At 43.9% G+C, this 15747-nt stretch overlaps 1 protein-coding gene across 1 annotated transcript in view; it reads left to right on the plus strand.

The window, feature by feature from the left end:
• ZFC3H1 (zinc finger C3H1-type containing) overlaps positions 1-14232 on the plus strand; it is a 75045-nt gene extending 60813 nt beyond the window's left edge. Inside the window, 8 exon segments of the mRNA XM_040343991.1 lie at positions 1496-1606; positions 2316-2420; positions 2502-2667; positions 3627-3727; positions 7262-7363; positions 7676-7715; positions 13028-13090; positions 13213-14232. Coding sequence (XP_040199925.1) covers positions 1496-1606; positions 2316-2420; positions 2502-2667; positions 3627-3727; positions 7262-7363; positions 7676-7715; positions 13028-13090; positions 13213-13341 — 817 coding nt within the window. The 3' untranslated portion in view covers positions 13342-14232.
• The last annotated feature ends 1515 nt before the right edge of the window (positions 14233-15747 follow it).

Below are 15747 nucleotides of genomic sequence, written 5' to 3' on the forward strand. Positions count from 1 at the left end.
AGAGAAGGAGACGCAGAAGACCGGGCCCCCGCTGGTGAAAGAGCTGAAAGAAGACAGCGGTGGTGACCGGCAGAAGAGAGAGAACCAGAGAGCGGGAGAGAGCGGAGAAGTCCAAGTCGGAAGAAGACCCCCCCCCGAAGGTAAAAGAGCTAAAAGAAGACATCGGTGGTGCCCGGCAGAAGACCCCCGAAGTACCCCATACTCATTCACATAGGGTGGGGGGCCCCCTTATTAAAGGGGGCTCCCAGATTCCGATAACCCCCCCGCAGACCCCGACAACCAACGGCCAGGGTTGTCGGGAAGAGGCCCTTGTTCCCATCAACATGGGGACAAGGTGCTTTAGGGTGGGGGGGGGGGCCACAGGGCGCCCCTCTGCCCCAAAGCACCCCCCCATGTTGAGGGCATGCCGCCTGGTACGGTTCAGGAGGGGGGGTGCTCGCCTGCCCCACCCCCTTTTCCTGACCGGCCGGTCTGCGTGCTCGGATAAGGGTCTGGTATGGATTTGGGGGGAACCCCCCACGCCTGTTTTTTTCGGTGTAGGGGGTTCCCCTTGAAATACACACCAAACCTAAGGGCCTGGTATGCCCCCAGAGGGTAACCCATGCCGTTTTTTTATTTAAAATTTGGCATAGAGTTCCCCCTCCTGGAGGCGACCTCAAGTTGAGCTGTAAGTCGCGTTGTGATTCATACTCAAGTCGTGTTCAAGTTGCCTCCCAAAGTCGTGCTGAAAGTCGTGTTGCCCCAGTGTGAACTGGCTCTTACAAAATGTCAAAGGTAAAGCATTGGTTGCACTGTATGAGGGTTTATAACCACTTTAATGTTTGCTGTGACGATGCAAAATACACAGCCGTGTAACTCATTCTGAGTTCTGTGAATGAATGAGCTGCATGTCTCATCTTCTGTCATGATGGACTGCTTGTAGTTCTCAGTGAACTGTAAGGGACACTGGTGAGTGCTTTTGTACTTCATTGTTTCTTCCTGGACAGCAACTGTCTTCTGTATGGGTGGTATGAGAAGACAGTCTCTGCAGAAGCCTGAAATGACACCCGTGACGTGCTGGTTACAAACGCAATGCTCTGCAGGCTCCGAAGACATATTTTTTTATAGATGCATTTAATCATGTGTATTTTTTTTTTTTCAAAAAGAGAAATTTTCTTTTAAATGAATCTTATACACTTGAGCTACTTATTAAAATGGAGGCTTTTTATTTTTACCCACGATATTGAGTGTCCTCACTTTCACGTCCCTGACCGTTTTAACTCCAGTGACTACCGCGGGGTAGTGCTAACAGCAATTTTTTATTTAATTTTCTCCACAGAGCTTCTCGAGGGAGCCATGGCTATGTATTTTCACTGGAAGTGGAGAGCCTACTTAATATGACCATGTAATCCTGAGATATGGGTGTCCAAAGCATTCTATATTGCAAAAAGGAAATATTTTTATAAAAAAAAATGCATGCTTGGCTAATTGTGTTACTGCTACTTTTCCTTCACAGGCATCTACTGAATGTCTCTGTGCCACTGGATTTCAAAGCACCTGTATGCAAAGTCGAAGGATGTTTTAATGCTTCAGATTTGCAAACGTCTTATCTCTGGCTTGTTTTCTGGTGAGTTTTTTTTTTTTCTGCTGGTCTTGAATGATTGCTACTGGAGAAAACAGGTTCACTAAGTGAACTATTTTTAAGCGATCAGCTGCATGCTTATCTGGTAAAGCTTTTTTTAAAGTGGTCCTGAATTCAAAACATGAGGTTTTCATATGTTATAAGGCACTGTTAGTTAGGTTAATTGTGCTCAAGTAGTATACATTTTTTTTTTTTTTCTCTCTATCTTGAATTCCTTCTGAAAACAGCGCACCCTACTGGTATGTGAGCGTGCCGAAGCACTCCTGCGCCTAAGAGCCTTATATATGTATTATACAGTATAGATCAGAGCATACCTCTGATATTTAGTCTCTGGAGATTTGGTGATGTAACGATCACATAGCTCTCCTCCCTCCTCCCTTAAATTAAAAAGGAAAAAATACAGTAGAGCAAGAGAAAATGGCAAATAACCACCCCCCACACCAGGATCCCTCACCAGGAGTCGCTGTCCACACAGGGCGTCAACAATTTAGGAAGACTTCAGGTTGAAGTGGATTCCAACAGATCCCGCAGTTCCCAAACCCAGTTCTGGGCATAGCCGTTTCCAAGTGAATTTGGATGACTACTTTTAATTTTCACATTGTTTTCTAGAGTATAATTGTTTAAGTAATGTGCTACATAGCCTGTATCACCAGCCAAAGTCACTGTGACATGCACTTAATTTTTGTATTTGCAGCCTATGGCAATCTCTATACGCAAGCACAGCTGAGTCAGTTGATGCATATGAATCTGCACTGGGGGCTGTTACTCAACAGAATATGCTGCAGAAGCTTTGGATGGAGTGAGTAAAAGTGTTCCATCATTTCACATGAAACATTTCACACATACAACTGTCATATTTATTGGCTCTTTTTCGTTTCAGTTATCTTGTCTTTACGAACAGTAAACTTGTGGGATTCAGAAATAAAGTCCAAGATTGTAAGCATTTTACAGATTTAGTTAACAGATGCCTACTGACGGTTCCTACACGGTACCCAACTCCTTTTAGCACAGCTGATTATTGGACCAACTATGAGTTTCACAATTCAGTAAGTGTGTTTTTTTTTGTTTTTCTACTTTTAATATCCCCATATTTTAATTTGAAGACTTTTATTTGGGTTTTGCATATATAAAGTTTTATGCCACTCTGCACTAATCTGCTTAAAACATTGAGCTGAACATCCAGGTTTAGAAAAGCTGTACAATTCCAAACAAATTCTAAGGGCTCTTTCACACGCCTGGCACGCTCTGCCAGCGGATCCGCCTGCTCAGCGGGTGATCTCTCTGCTTATCCCTGCTGCAGGCACATGACAATTCGATATCTGCTCCGCTTATATAGAGTGGGCACGAACAATGCCTACTTTCCTCTATGGGTGGTCGATGTAAATGGACAGGTCATCTTATCTGCCAGACAGATGGGGAATGGATTCCCTATTCTGTGTTTAGCACATAAAATCCAATGTCGGCAGCTGTAAATTGACACATGTCAGTTTACTCCTGCAGCTCCATAGAGGACAATGGATGATCCGATCATGTCTGCCTAAAAAATTGACAGGCACATTCAATCGGTCCGCCCTTGTGAAAGGGGCTTTGTCAAGTAACTTATAAAATGTTTATGCACAATCGGTAGTGCAGTTACTAAATTGTGCTTCCATTTCTGAGCAAAGTGTTACCTGATGTATTCTACTCCACCTCAATGACATCAGTGCAGCATGACTGGGCTGGTGGAAAACGAGTCATATTCCCTCATGTATAATTCAGGAATAGGAATTGTTCAGTGTTGGTCCACAGCTGCCAATCCAATTCATATTTTTTCAAATGCATTGGATTGGTTGTTGGAGCAGCATAGAATTGTTCTCACTAAAGACCATTAATAAGAGGCTGTAATCTTCAGCATGTGCCCACCCTCAGGTTTTCATGTGTGTGGTGATTGCTGTGTGTTGTAGACTTGCACTGTAATATTATAGACGCAATTGCATTTTTATTGGGTTATGTGTTTTGCTTTCAGGTTATTTGCTTTTATGTGAGCTGTGTTCCCAAGTCACAGCATTCTAAGATTTTGGAGCGCTTTTTCTCCATGATGCCTGCAAATCTTGGTCTTGCACTCAGGTGAGCTAATTGTTTTTAAAGTGTTTAAAAATAACACTGCTGCTGTATTACTAACCTAATCCAAACAAATGAACTCTTAAATGGTATACTTGCCCTATTTATCTTCCTATAACGCGCCCCGGCGTATAGAGCGCAACCCCAACCTAGAAGAAAAATTCCTGGAAAAAAAATACTTAGTTTGGATGCCCCTCGTCGGTGTCTTGCCCGGCGGCCTTGTCCGGTCCGGCGGTCATCGTGGTGTCCTCCCCGCTGTGATCTTCAGCCGCTTCCCGCGCTGTTTGAAGCACTCCGCCGACATATACCGAGCGCAGTACACTCGGGCAGGCTCGGCTCCTCTCGCGTAAAGGACGCACAGGACGTGACCGGGAGAGGAGCCGAGCCTGCCCGAGTGTACTGCGCTCGGTATATGTCGGCGCAGTGGTTCAAACACGGCGTCGGTATCGGCGTATATCGCGCACCCACGATTTTGCCCTGATTTTAAGGGCAAAAAAGTGCGCGGCATACGCCGATAAATACGGTATCAAATTTTGAAACTTAAACTGTCATTTCTTTTGCAAATTGCAAGCAGTTAATGTTTCTTGTTATAAAAGGGCATTCTAAAAAAGATTTCCAAGATTCCACTTTTTTTTTATATATATTTTATAGACATGGAGACGTTTTTGTCTTTTACGTCATCACGCTGACTGCTTCCCGTCCCTTTTAAGAGTTGCAAAAACTGGGAAGCAGTGGAAGGCATTCGGGTCATGTGACTACTTTGGCTGTCGCATAATCTGAAAGCTCCCAATCGCAAGTATGCATCGGAAGCGCCCTCCCAGCATGGTAGTTGTTTGAACAGGGACATGTATATGCAACTGTTCAGTGTTGAGGCCCACCCGCTGAGTGGTCGCATATATATGTATAGGTGTGGTCGGCGTCAAGGGGTTAACCACTCTAGTTCTTCTGTGCACCCCCCCTTATGGACCATTTTTTGCCTTTCTGCCTGTTCTGAAATGGTTTATAATAGTGTAATATTGTATATATGAGCAAGAGTTTATTTTGGTTGTTTTCTTGCAAAAATATCAATTTGCAATAGGAAATTCTTCCTCAAGCTCTCTGTCCATACCTCTGTACAGGCAATCAACTGGAGAGCTGGAGGAAGTACCAATGGTCTGTGAGTGTGGTGTTTACTGCACTTGTGTTCCATTGAGCACTACATGTCTGTCTGCCCCTTTGGGGGTGGGAGGGTTGCTTGGCAACATGTTAAACCCCAAATATGGGTGTAGCATGTTGCTAAAGGTGGAGTTGGCTTTCAAATATCAATGGTTAGATAATGGAATAATGAAAATAAATGTCAATTGGGAGTGGGACTAACAGATTCCTACTGTACATCTGTGCTGTGTTGAATCACCATTGTCAGAATAAAATGATACAGGGAAGATTCATCTGTCCACCTCACTTGTGTGGATGAGGAAATCTGCTGAAGTTTTTTCAATGGCATGCTGACCAATGGGGGGGAAATCCCCCTACGGCCAGCCTAATGGCCACCAGCGGCAGCTGTCGGGGTACCTCAGCAGCGACTGCATTATCTGCCAATTTTTCGACCCAGCTACTTTCTGACAGGGCCATCCATTAAGTTTATTCTGATTCCTTAGGAAACGCCTTAAAGCAGAAGTAAACCCATAGATTTAACTGTATAAAAAAAATTACATTTCTGGCACAGGCCTGGGAATGCAACAATCACATTGGGCGCTCAACCAAACTGTCAATCCATCTAATGGCTGATATAACTGATTTTACATCTGCAGCGCTATGGCAGTTGAAAATTAAATGGAGGAAAAGATGGCAGCTTTCTTGGCTGAAAACTATAGGATGGTTTGCTTCCATTTTAAATTTGCAGTGTATGGTTAGCTTAGGGATTGAGTTGTTAAAGGAGGTCCAGCCTAGGTGAAAATAAATTTAAGTGAGCTACAAATACTGTAGCTACTGACTTTTTAATATTGTGACACTTGTCTGTCCAGTGAGCCTACAATGTCCGCCCTCCCAGCCGATTTTCAGAATGACTCCTGGGTGCTGCCGCCGCCATTTCTGGTAAGGGAACCAGACAGCGAATCCCTACTGCTTCACTGCTGGTTCCCTTCTATGCAAGCGCGCTGCGCTTTCTAAGCGGGCCGGCGGCGGAGGAGGGGGGCGGGGCCCTAACTTTTGGGACATCGTGCCACGGCCAGTCTCCCGAAAGTGGGGAAGGGGACCGGTCAAACGGGTCACCGTTCTCCTCTCCCTCTTCAAAGTAGGTCATGCACTTCTTTGGTCTGACTTTCATGCAACTTGAGATCAATAGACTTCAATGTTAACCCTCAAAAGTTGCATGAAAGTAGTACCTGAATGTAACTTGTGTGCAACAGTCTATTGTCACTGGTCAAAGCCAAAGTCTTGTTCAAGTTGCACCCATCCAAAGTTGTGTCAGAGTTGCATTCCAAAGTCGTACTAGTGTGCATGGAGCCTTATAAGCAACATATGGACTTTTTATGAAGACTAGAAGAAGCAAATACTAATGGCAATAATAATGAATCGCCGAATTAAAGCAGTGTTCAGCCTGTCAGAAGCTACAAATACTGCAGCAGCTGACCTTTAATATATAGACACTTACCTGTCTAGGGAGCCCGCGATGTTGGCACCCCAGCTGATTTTCGGATTGGCTTTCAGGTACAGCTGCCACCATTTGTTGTAAGGAAAATTGGCAGTGAAGCTTTTGTATTGTTTCCCTTTTCATTGGATAAGAGGTTACGAGTTATGAAGCAAGGTAACATACATTTCTAGCATATACTATGTAGTTAAAGGTTTATGGACACCTGACCATAATACAAAGGAGCTTTTTAGACACCCCATTCCAATTCATAGGCATGTTTCCACGAACCCCTCCCTCCCGTGCTGAACAAGGGTACCAATGAGCTGGGCATCTGCTGAACAGGGGAGCTAATGAGCTGGGGATCTGCTGACTTGGGGTCCTACTGCGCTGGGGTTCATCTGGATCCCTTTAAAACAAAAAGAAAATTCGAACTCTCAGAGCACTTGTGAAGCTTCATTAAAGGGGTTGTAAAGGTAAAAAACATTTTTCCTAAATGGCTTCCTTTTGCCTTGGTGCAGTCCTCCTTCACTTCATCCTTCGATTTTGCTTTTAAATGTCCTTATTTCTTCTGAGAAATCCTCACTTCCTGTTCTTCTGTCTGTAACTCCACACAGTAATGCAAGGCTTTCTCCCTGGTGTGGAGTGTCGTGTTCGACCCCTCCCCTGAAATATGAGGTGGAGGACTGCACTAAGGTAAAGGAAGCTATTTAGCTTTACAACCCCTTTAAAGCTTCAAAAAAGCTCAATTGAAGCGCTTTAAAAACGCATCAAAAAAGCAGCATATTTTACAGTACTAAGTATTATAGAATTTCTGGAGCAGGGAAGAAAGATTGAGCACTTATCCTTTTTATAGTTATATTAGCAGCTTGACATTGTCTTACTATCACATGTACAGTCAGTGTGTGTGTTTTATAATTGTCCACCTCTAGGGTACTTAAGCAAGAATTGGAAGACAACAATATGCAAACTGTGAAAATGCAGTCGAAGATGTTTACGTATAACTTCCCAATGTGCCTGTCCATCTGGAAAATGTAATGTACAAATATTTTTGCATTTTATGTAGTGTGCAGGTAATACATTTTATATGATTTGTGATGGGGATAACAGTTTTGGGCAGTCTAAAGAATTATGTGATACAAAAAAAAAAAAGCATTGGCCCTTGTGTGTCACCTTAATAGTTTTATATTTTCTGATTTTGAAGTGGTCTACTAATGTATAACCATTCAAGCTGGTTGATTTGTACTCGTTGTTTCCTTTTTGAGTTGCATATCTTCATCCTCTGGTAGTAATTTTTTAAAGTATAATATAATGTAATTAATCTTTCTTTTATTTGCTACCCTTAGAGCCATTGCAGCAGAAACGTTACTAAAAGGACAGAAGGAGGTAAGTTAAAATGTTATATTGCTATAGAGAGAGCTGCAGTAACAGTACTGGTATTAATGGGATTTCATTAGGACTTTGTATTCTACAAGTGGTACTTATACAGTATATTCATTCCAAAACAGAAATTAAAGCTAGCCAAATGTTGCAACCTCCAGAACTTTGCTTGTATGAGCTTAAATACTTGGCCTTCCCCCATTTAGGCTGATTCACACCTAATGCAGTTTTGGTGTTTTTTGCATTTTGCAGATTTGCACTGCAGTCTATTTTCCATGGGTTTTCTGTGTAACACGTTCTGTAGTGCAAATCTGCAAACTGCAAAAAGCACTAAAACTGCATAGGTGTGAATACAGCCTCAGTTTGTGTTGAACTGGGATAGAACTGCAGCAGAGTAGTGAATGCTTCAAAAAAGTAATGGGTCCTACCCTACTGTATTCCACAGTCTGAGTATTCTGTGCTACTATTGCTGTTCTCTTTGGGATTCAGTGAACTGAACATGCAGTACTTGCTGAGGTCCTTTGACCTGACAGCAAAAATAACACATCTATCTCGCTCACTGACATGGAACAAGCAGGTGAATATCAGGTGTCAGTAATGTCTCGCCATCTAGTAATGTATTAAACAAAAAAATAGTGTATGCAAAATACTTATCTTGCAATCTGGTCAGTCCTGCCTGAATGCTGATGCTGTATGGCTGTGCATTAATGTCCCTGCCTCGGGCATCCTTATTTGAGATCGCATGAATAAAGTCCCTGAATTTCGACACTTCGCTTGCACTAGCAGTGGAAGGGTAACGGCTTCAAGCAATATTTATCTTTCACCTCCTTTTTTTTTTTTTTTTAACTACTTGAGCTCGGGAAGGGTTTACCACCTTCATGTCAAGGCCATTTTCTCTTATCGTCCATGGACGGACACGGCTCCTTAAATCTTGACAAGTGGGTTATGTTCCCTGTTTACAGGAGAGTACTAGGCAGAAACATGTTGGATAATTAAATACATGTTACATTAACAGAGTTGAACAGCCCCGCCCAGGGGGCGGTCCCTCCAGACATAACCCTCCTCACTGCAGCCTCAGTTTCGTTCTGCCTAGCAAGGCGAAGGACGTATGGCTCCCTTTTGGCCCAGCGCCCTGAGGAGAAATTGTATTTTACTTTTTCTTGAAGAATCTTCTTTCAACTGTCGGCTGAGAGACAGGCTGGATAATATAGATCCTTGTAGTCTACTCAGTCCGACCAGCAAGCGTGGGCACACCTTTGCAAAGAGGCTGGGTCTGCCACGCCATGACTCCTGGTGTGGCCGGTGAGCTTTGCTCCGACGTCCACATATGACTGGGCTGTGGTGTTGTCTCACTCACAGTGGACCGGGCCGACAGCTACCTCCATTGCGGTTGTAGTTCTGTCAGGAATGCGTCAGCGAGTCCTTTGCTCAGACGGGTAAGTACAGTCCCTCCCGCTTCGGTGGGTTGGTATGGCTGGGCATTCCTGGGGTTCAGGGGTCCTCTTCTCCTCCCTTCCCTGCTCCTTTTCCCTTGCTGCATTGCTAACATTGCTGCTGTCAGGGCTGAGGGGGCCTTCCTGAGGAGACTGTGTTATCTGGCCTGTGTTTTTTCTTTTTTGTATTGGGCTTTCCTGTGAGGGGGTTTTCACTGTTAAAAAGCCCTAGGAGGCTTTTCCTGTTTAAATGCTGCATTTTACTGCCATTTGATACACAGGTCCCTGCAGATGCCGCACAGTTACCTCACGGTTCTTTTCCTCTCACACACTGTGTGCTGAGAGCAGACAGCAGCGCTGGGTAGTCTCCTCCTGAGGTGAGTCCCCTGGGTACCCCTGATCAGCGCAGTAAGTGGGTGAGAGGCCCTGAATAGGGCTCTAGGAGCTTTTGTTTATTTGTAAGGACAGGTGTGCATATTATACATACACACTATGTAAATATTATTAATATTTGGAGTCAGTATCTGGGTCCTTCCCCAACATGCTGGTGGTGGCAGCAGGTGTTGGCACCTGGGATTCCCACAGAGGGTTTATTGTTAGAGGTTTTATTGTTAGTCCTGGACACGTTTGTGCCAGGGTGGGGGTGGACTGCGAAGGGGTGGTAAAAGAGTGCCCCCCCTGCCCCGTTATCCCCTGGGGAATGCTCTGCTCTGTTCTGGAGCCGTGGACCAGGTACCTGGGTAGTTAAAAAAAAAAAAAAAAGAAGCAAGCAGGATAAGGTATTTATGGGTGCGCTTCTCACTGCTGCAAGGGACTCTCTTAAGCTGGATAGTGCAGCTGGGTTTCCCCTGAGGGCTTGGTCTTTTTTGGATCACACAAATCAGACCGCTCTGTGTAGCTTTTTTGCTTCTGTGCCCTTCTTCGATAATTTCTAAGAGGCGGAATGAGAACAGCCGCCGAGTGCTTTTGTAGTCCCTCACCGCCGGGCAGTTCAGTGCCCCTTTGAGGAGAGCCTTTTCAAAAGGTGGGCTTCTTCTCCAGCGGTGGACCCTCCGGGTGTCATGTAATATTTTATGGGAGGTTTTTCAATTTCATTGAAAACTTCCCTTGGTGGCCATTTTGTCGTAGCCGCGCTATGGCGCAGCATACATTGCGGTCAGCCATTTTCCTGTGGCCGCATTCTGAACGCTCGGTGGCCATCTTGGATAGGTGACCACTCTCCCTATTGCGGGAACCCCCGCTTGTATGGATCTGACTGATGGAAGATCCGAAATACTGACCCGTTCCATGTTTACCATGCTGGGGTCTGACTTGCGGCCTATTGTGGCCACTACTCTGGGGGTAGTCCTGACCCCTAGTGCTGTATACAACTCAGAGTGAGCATTTTGCACCAGACAGTGGAGGAGCACCGACTCTCTCCTGATGTTATTAGGCTAGCGGACCAGCTGGTCCAGGGCCTCATATAGGTCTGTGATGCTTCATTGAATGCTGCGCCCTTGTTATCTAGGGCTTCTGTTTCAGAATGGTTTTATGCACACAGAGGTGTAGTGGTTAACTCCATTACTTGGCAGCAAGCGAGTCATTGGTTCGAATCTGGACACTGACGCCCATCTGCCTGGAGCTTGCATTGTCGCTCCCTGTGTCTGCGTGGGTTCCTCCGGGTACTCCGGTTTCCTCCAAAGGCATGTGTGCATACACCTACATAATATACATACACACTATGTGTGTGTATTATTTAGAGGCAACCCTCCCAGGCCGTCAAAGGCCCAGCTGGGGGACTAATCCGTCCCTGGGTGTGTAAGCCGATCACGGCAACACCCAAATCTTGCCAATGTATGTAGCCTTCCCTCCCTGTCTCTAGGTGGGAGGGGCGGCTTGCAGGTTCACAATTCGGTGAAACCTCCCATAAGGTTTAGGTGGTGGTGCGCCCGTGACCTTCCCTTCTTCCGAAGGTGGTTTCGGCCTTTCGCTGCAATAAGGACATTGTTCTTCCATCCTTCTGTCCTCAGCCTGCGCATCCTACGGAGGTTGCCTTTCATACTTTAGGCGTGGTACGCGCTTTGCGGGTGTACCAGCCTGTTACGGCTCTGTTTCGGAGTTCTGACTTTTGTGTCGTTTGGTCCACAAAAGGGCCTGGCGGTCTCGTCGACCACCATTTCTCGGTGGATCAGGCAGGCTGTCATACAGGCCTATGCTCTTAAGGGGCGGGCCCCCCTTTCCGGTCACGGCACTTTCGACCAGGGCAATTGGTGCTTCCTGGGTTTTTTTTCCGACATCATGCGTCGGTCTCACAGGTGTGCGAGGCGGCGACTTGCTCGTCCATTCGCGCTTTTTTCAGAATTTAAATGGTTGCTTTGAGTGCATCTTCTGATGCTTTTTTCGGCCGATAGTTTTTGCCGGCGGCTGTTTAAAGTTGCACCTCCTCCTTTGAGGAGATCTGCTTGTTTTGGGGTGAAGTTAAAATTGTTTTTTATTGATATATTTCCCACCCCTCGTTTTTAAAAACTGCTTGGGATGTCCCACTTGTCAAGATTTAAGGAGCTGTGTCCGTCCATGGACGATAAGAGAAAATAGGATTTTTTTGTACTCACCGTAAAATCCTTTTCTCAGAGTCCATGGACGGACACAGCACCCACCCCTCCTTTTTAGGTTTGTACTGCTTGTTATGAACTGAGGCTGCATGCTGCAGTGAGGAGGGTTATGTCTGGAGGGACCGCCCCCTCATCCCCGGGGCTGTTCAACTCTGTTAATGTAACATGTATTTAATTATCCAACATGTTTCTGCCTAGTCCCCTCCTGTAAACAGGGAACGTAACACACTTGTCAAGATTTAAGGAGCTGTGTCAGTCCATGGATTTAGAGAAAATGGTTTTATGGTGAGTACAAAAAATCCTATTTTTTTTCCCCCTGGTTAGCACTGCACTACTTTAACTGGTAATTGCGCGGTCATGCAACGCTGTTCCAAAACTAGATTTATATTTTTTTCCTTATGAGTTGGTGGTTGATCACCCCAGTGTGTTTTTTTTTTTGTTTTTTTTTTGTGATATAAGTGAATGAAAAAAGTTTGGGGGAAACAAACAAGTTTTTTTTACTTTCGGCTAAAAAAACATGCAATAAAAAGATTATAAAATCAAATTTAACCACTTCAGCCCTGGAATATTCACAGGACTGTGATAGTGCTGCAGGCAATCTGACACTAATACAGGGGGACTTTCTAACTGCCAATGACATCACCAGTGACGCTAATACAGTGATCCGTGCTAATCTACACTGTCTCCGTACTAATGACACTGGCAGTGGAGGGATTAACATCTAGGGCGATCAAGTGGTAAAATGTGTGCGTAACAATGTGTAAAGTGTGCTGCTTTTTATTACAGATCTTTGTTTGTTATCCCTGCTTTGCAGAGATGAGAAACGGCGGGATCATTCCCTCTGTACAGAGCTCTGTGTGACACAGGGCTCTGAGCTCTGATTGGACACCGCTTCTCAGCAGGTCCTAGCCATAAATGATTGGCATGGACTTGGGTGGTAAAGGGGATTGGGGGCACACGCCCTAAACCAGGAAGCGACGTATGGGTGCGTCACTTTGCCTATGTGGGCCGCCCATCCACAGTACATTGCGTGTGGTCCACAAGTTGTTAATACATATTACTCATGGTGTGGTTATACTAATCTGAATTATATTTACAGCATAAAACTCATGTATGGGCATAAGTTACCCATTTTAATAATCTGGTGATTTCCTTCCAAAGAGAATAGGTCACGTAGTGCATAAATATGTAGCATGGATGACTATTTAAAATTAGAATGTTTTAATTTTTACTCCTGGTGACCCATATGTATTTTTCTCTTCCCTTCTTTTCTCAAATGCACCTTGTTCTGCAGGTCCATCGTTTGTATGAAAGAGCACTTCAGAAGTTGCCTCTGTGTGCTGAACTCTGGAAAGATGTAATGTTTTCATCTGTTTTATTTGTGGGGGTTATGCATATATATATTCTTTTGTTTACCATGTCTGTAGTTGTGTGCGCAGTACATCATCCTTACCGGTTGTGCTTCCCCATCTTTTGCAGCAACTCTTGTTTGAAGCATCAGGAGGAGGTAAAACTGATAACCTGAGAAAACTAGTTTCCAAGTGCCAAGAGGTGGGAGTCAGCCTAGATGAGCTCTTAAATTTAAAAACAGAAAGCAAGAATCACTGAACACTGGTTGGTTGCATTCACACCAAAGTCCTATACTAAATTGCCAAAACGGTCCTGTAAAGTCTGTTTCAGATTAGCATGTGAAAGTCAGACCTCCTCTGAACCAACAATGCTTTCTGTAACTGGGAAGTCAAAATGTATTGCCCATCTTTAACGGAAGATTTGAATTCCATACTCAGGCCTACTTCTAGGCCCAACAAGGTTCTCTCCTTAACATCATGTCCGTAAGTATAGTTAAATCGACTGCTGTTTTATTGTTTTTGTCTGTTTTTGTGTTTATTCTCCTCTTACCCTTGATTTATTTTGCAATCCCCATTTGTTGTGCCGTTTTCTAACTTGCTTGACTCTCTCACTGATGCCTGTGAGACCTCGTGTTTAGCTATGGAGACTGCTGTTTACAATCCAATTAGGAACACTCAGTCTCTCTTCAGTCTTCTTAATCTTTAATTTCTTCTCATTTTAAAGATATCTCTGGGGAACTGACTAATTTATATAGCTAAGGCAAAAAGCAGCAGGCCCTCAGCAGAAGTAAGGCCATCAGTCTGCTAAGTGCACTTGAGGGAAACCCCCTTTTTTTCTATTTCTGTTTTTCGTATTTTTTTTTTTTCGTTTTTATTTCCTATTTTTATGTCCCCTTTACATTACTGAGCTTTGGACTCTAAAATGGAGACTGTTAAACTTGAAGACATAAGATACTATTGCAAAAAGCCAGAGCATCAGAGCCGAAGAGTGGTCAAATGATATGTGCAATTTTTCTTTGTTAAGTTTAATTTATAATAAAGTTTAACAGTATATAATGGAAGACATATGTTTTGTATTCTGGTACTACCTTGTGTAGTATGAAAACTGTTTATAAAGATATTTTACATATAAAAGTTTTAAAAAATAAAATCTGTCTCGCTTTTATTTTTCTTTCATGTATTGGGGTTTTTACGTGTGTTTTAATCTTGGTACCAAATAAGAAAGAAATGGGGAAGTAGTAGTGCTAGTACCTACAAATTAAAGCTGACTTTCCATAAAAATGGAAGGTCTGGTAGGCCATCTGCCACTCAATATTGGCTACAAAAAAATAATAAAAAGGACCTCTGTCTTGGCTTATGGGAGGTGCAGACAATATTGTCATGCCTCACCATTGCCTCCTGGAATTGCTAGGCACCTGAAATTCTGACTTTCAGACTTTTCCAAGACCCAGATAGATCTAAATAAAATGGAGGTGCTGTACTTCGCCTTAGACCAAATATTTTGTATGGATGTAGCAACACATAAAAAAAATAAAAAAGGCAAAAAAGGTTTTTCATCTCAAGGCACACCGCCTTGAGATGAAAAACCTTTTTTGCCTTTTTTATTTTTTTTATGTGTTGCTACATCCATACAAAATATTTGGTCTAAGGCGAAGTTCACCTTTCAAAGCATGTTACACCCACATGTAACTTGCTGCAAACCTGCTCCCCGCACCGAAGATCCCCCTCCCTATCCATGTGACAGAGGGTGGGGAGACCATCATACGGCTGCATCATTCAATTACAACAATCTAGGAATATGATTCAAGCACTTTCAGCCGTTGCAGCTGATGGTTTGTAATCCTGAATGAGCTGCGAGGATGCTGATGAGTGCTCTTGTAGTTCATTCACAAGCCCTGCAGCTTGTAAACAGTCAGTTTCAGAGAAGGGCAACCAAACTGATAAGAGGCATGGAGGAGCTCAGCTATGAGGAAAGATTAGAGGAACTAAATTTATTCACTCTTGAGAAGAGGAGAATAAGGGGGGATATGATCAACATGTACAAATATATGAGGTCCATACAGTGAACTTGGTGTTGAGTTATTCACTTTACGGTCAACACTGAGGACAAGGGGGCACTCTTTACGTCTAGAGGAAAAGAGATTTCACCTCCAAATACGGAAAGGTTTTTTCACAGTAAGAGCTGTGAAAATGTGGAACAGACTCCCTCCAGAGGTGGTTCTGGCCAGCTCAGTAGATTGCTTTAAGAAAGGCCTGGATTCTTTCCTAAAGGTACAGAATATAACTGAGTACTAAGATTTGTAGGTAAAGTTGATCCAGGGTAAATCCGATTTGCCTCTCAGGGGATCAGGAAGGAATTTTTTCCCCTGCTGTAGCAAATTGGATCATGCTCTGCTGGGGTTTTTTTTGCCTTCCTCTGGATCAACTGTGGGTATGGAGTTCGGTGTATAGGATTTTACTGTGTTTTTATTTTGTTTTTTTACTTTTTGTGGTTGAACTGGATGAACTTGTGTCTTATTTCAACCTGACTAACTATGTAACTAAGTTTGTTATCGGAGGTACGGGCTGAAAGCTGCAGGGCTTGTTTGCAGGAGCCTGATGTTGCCCCCCCACAATCCACTGCTCCCAGATTCATTGCTTTGTAGGCTCCTGAATGAAAAAAATG

Source organism: Rana temporaria, chromosome 3 (assembly GCF_905171775.1).
Source record: "Rana temporaria chromosome 3, aRanTem1.1, whole genome shotgun sequence".
Taxonomy (NCBI): domain Eukaryota; kingdom Metazoa; phylum Chordata; class Amphibia; order Anura; family Ranidae; genus Rana; species Rana temporaria.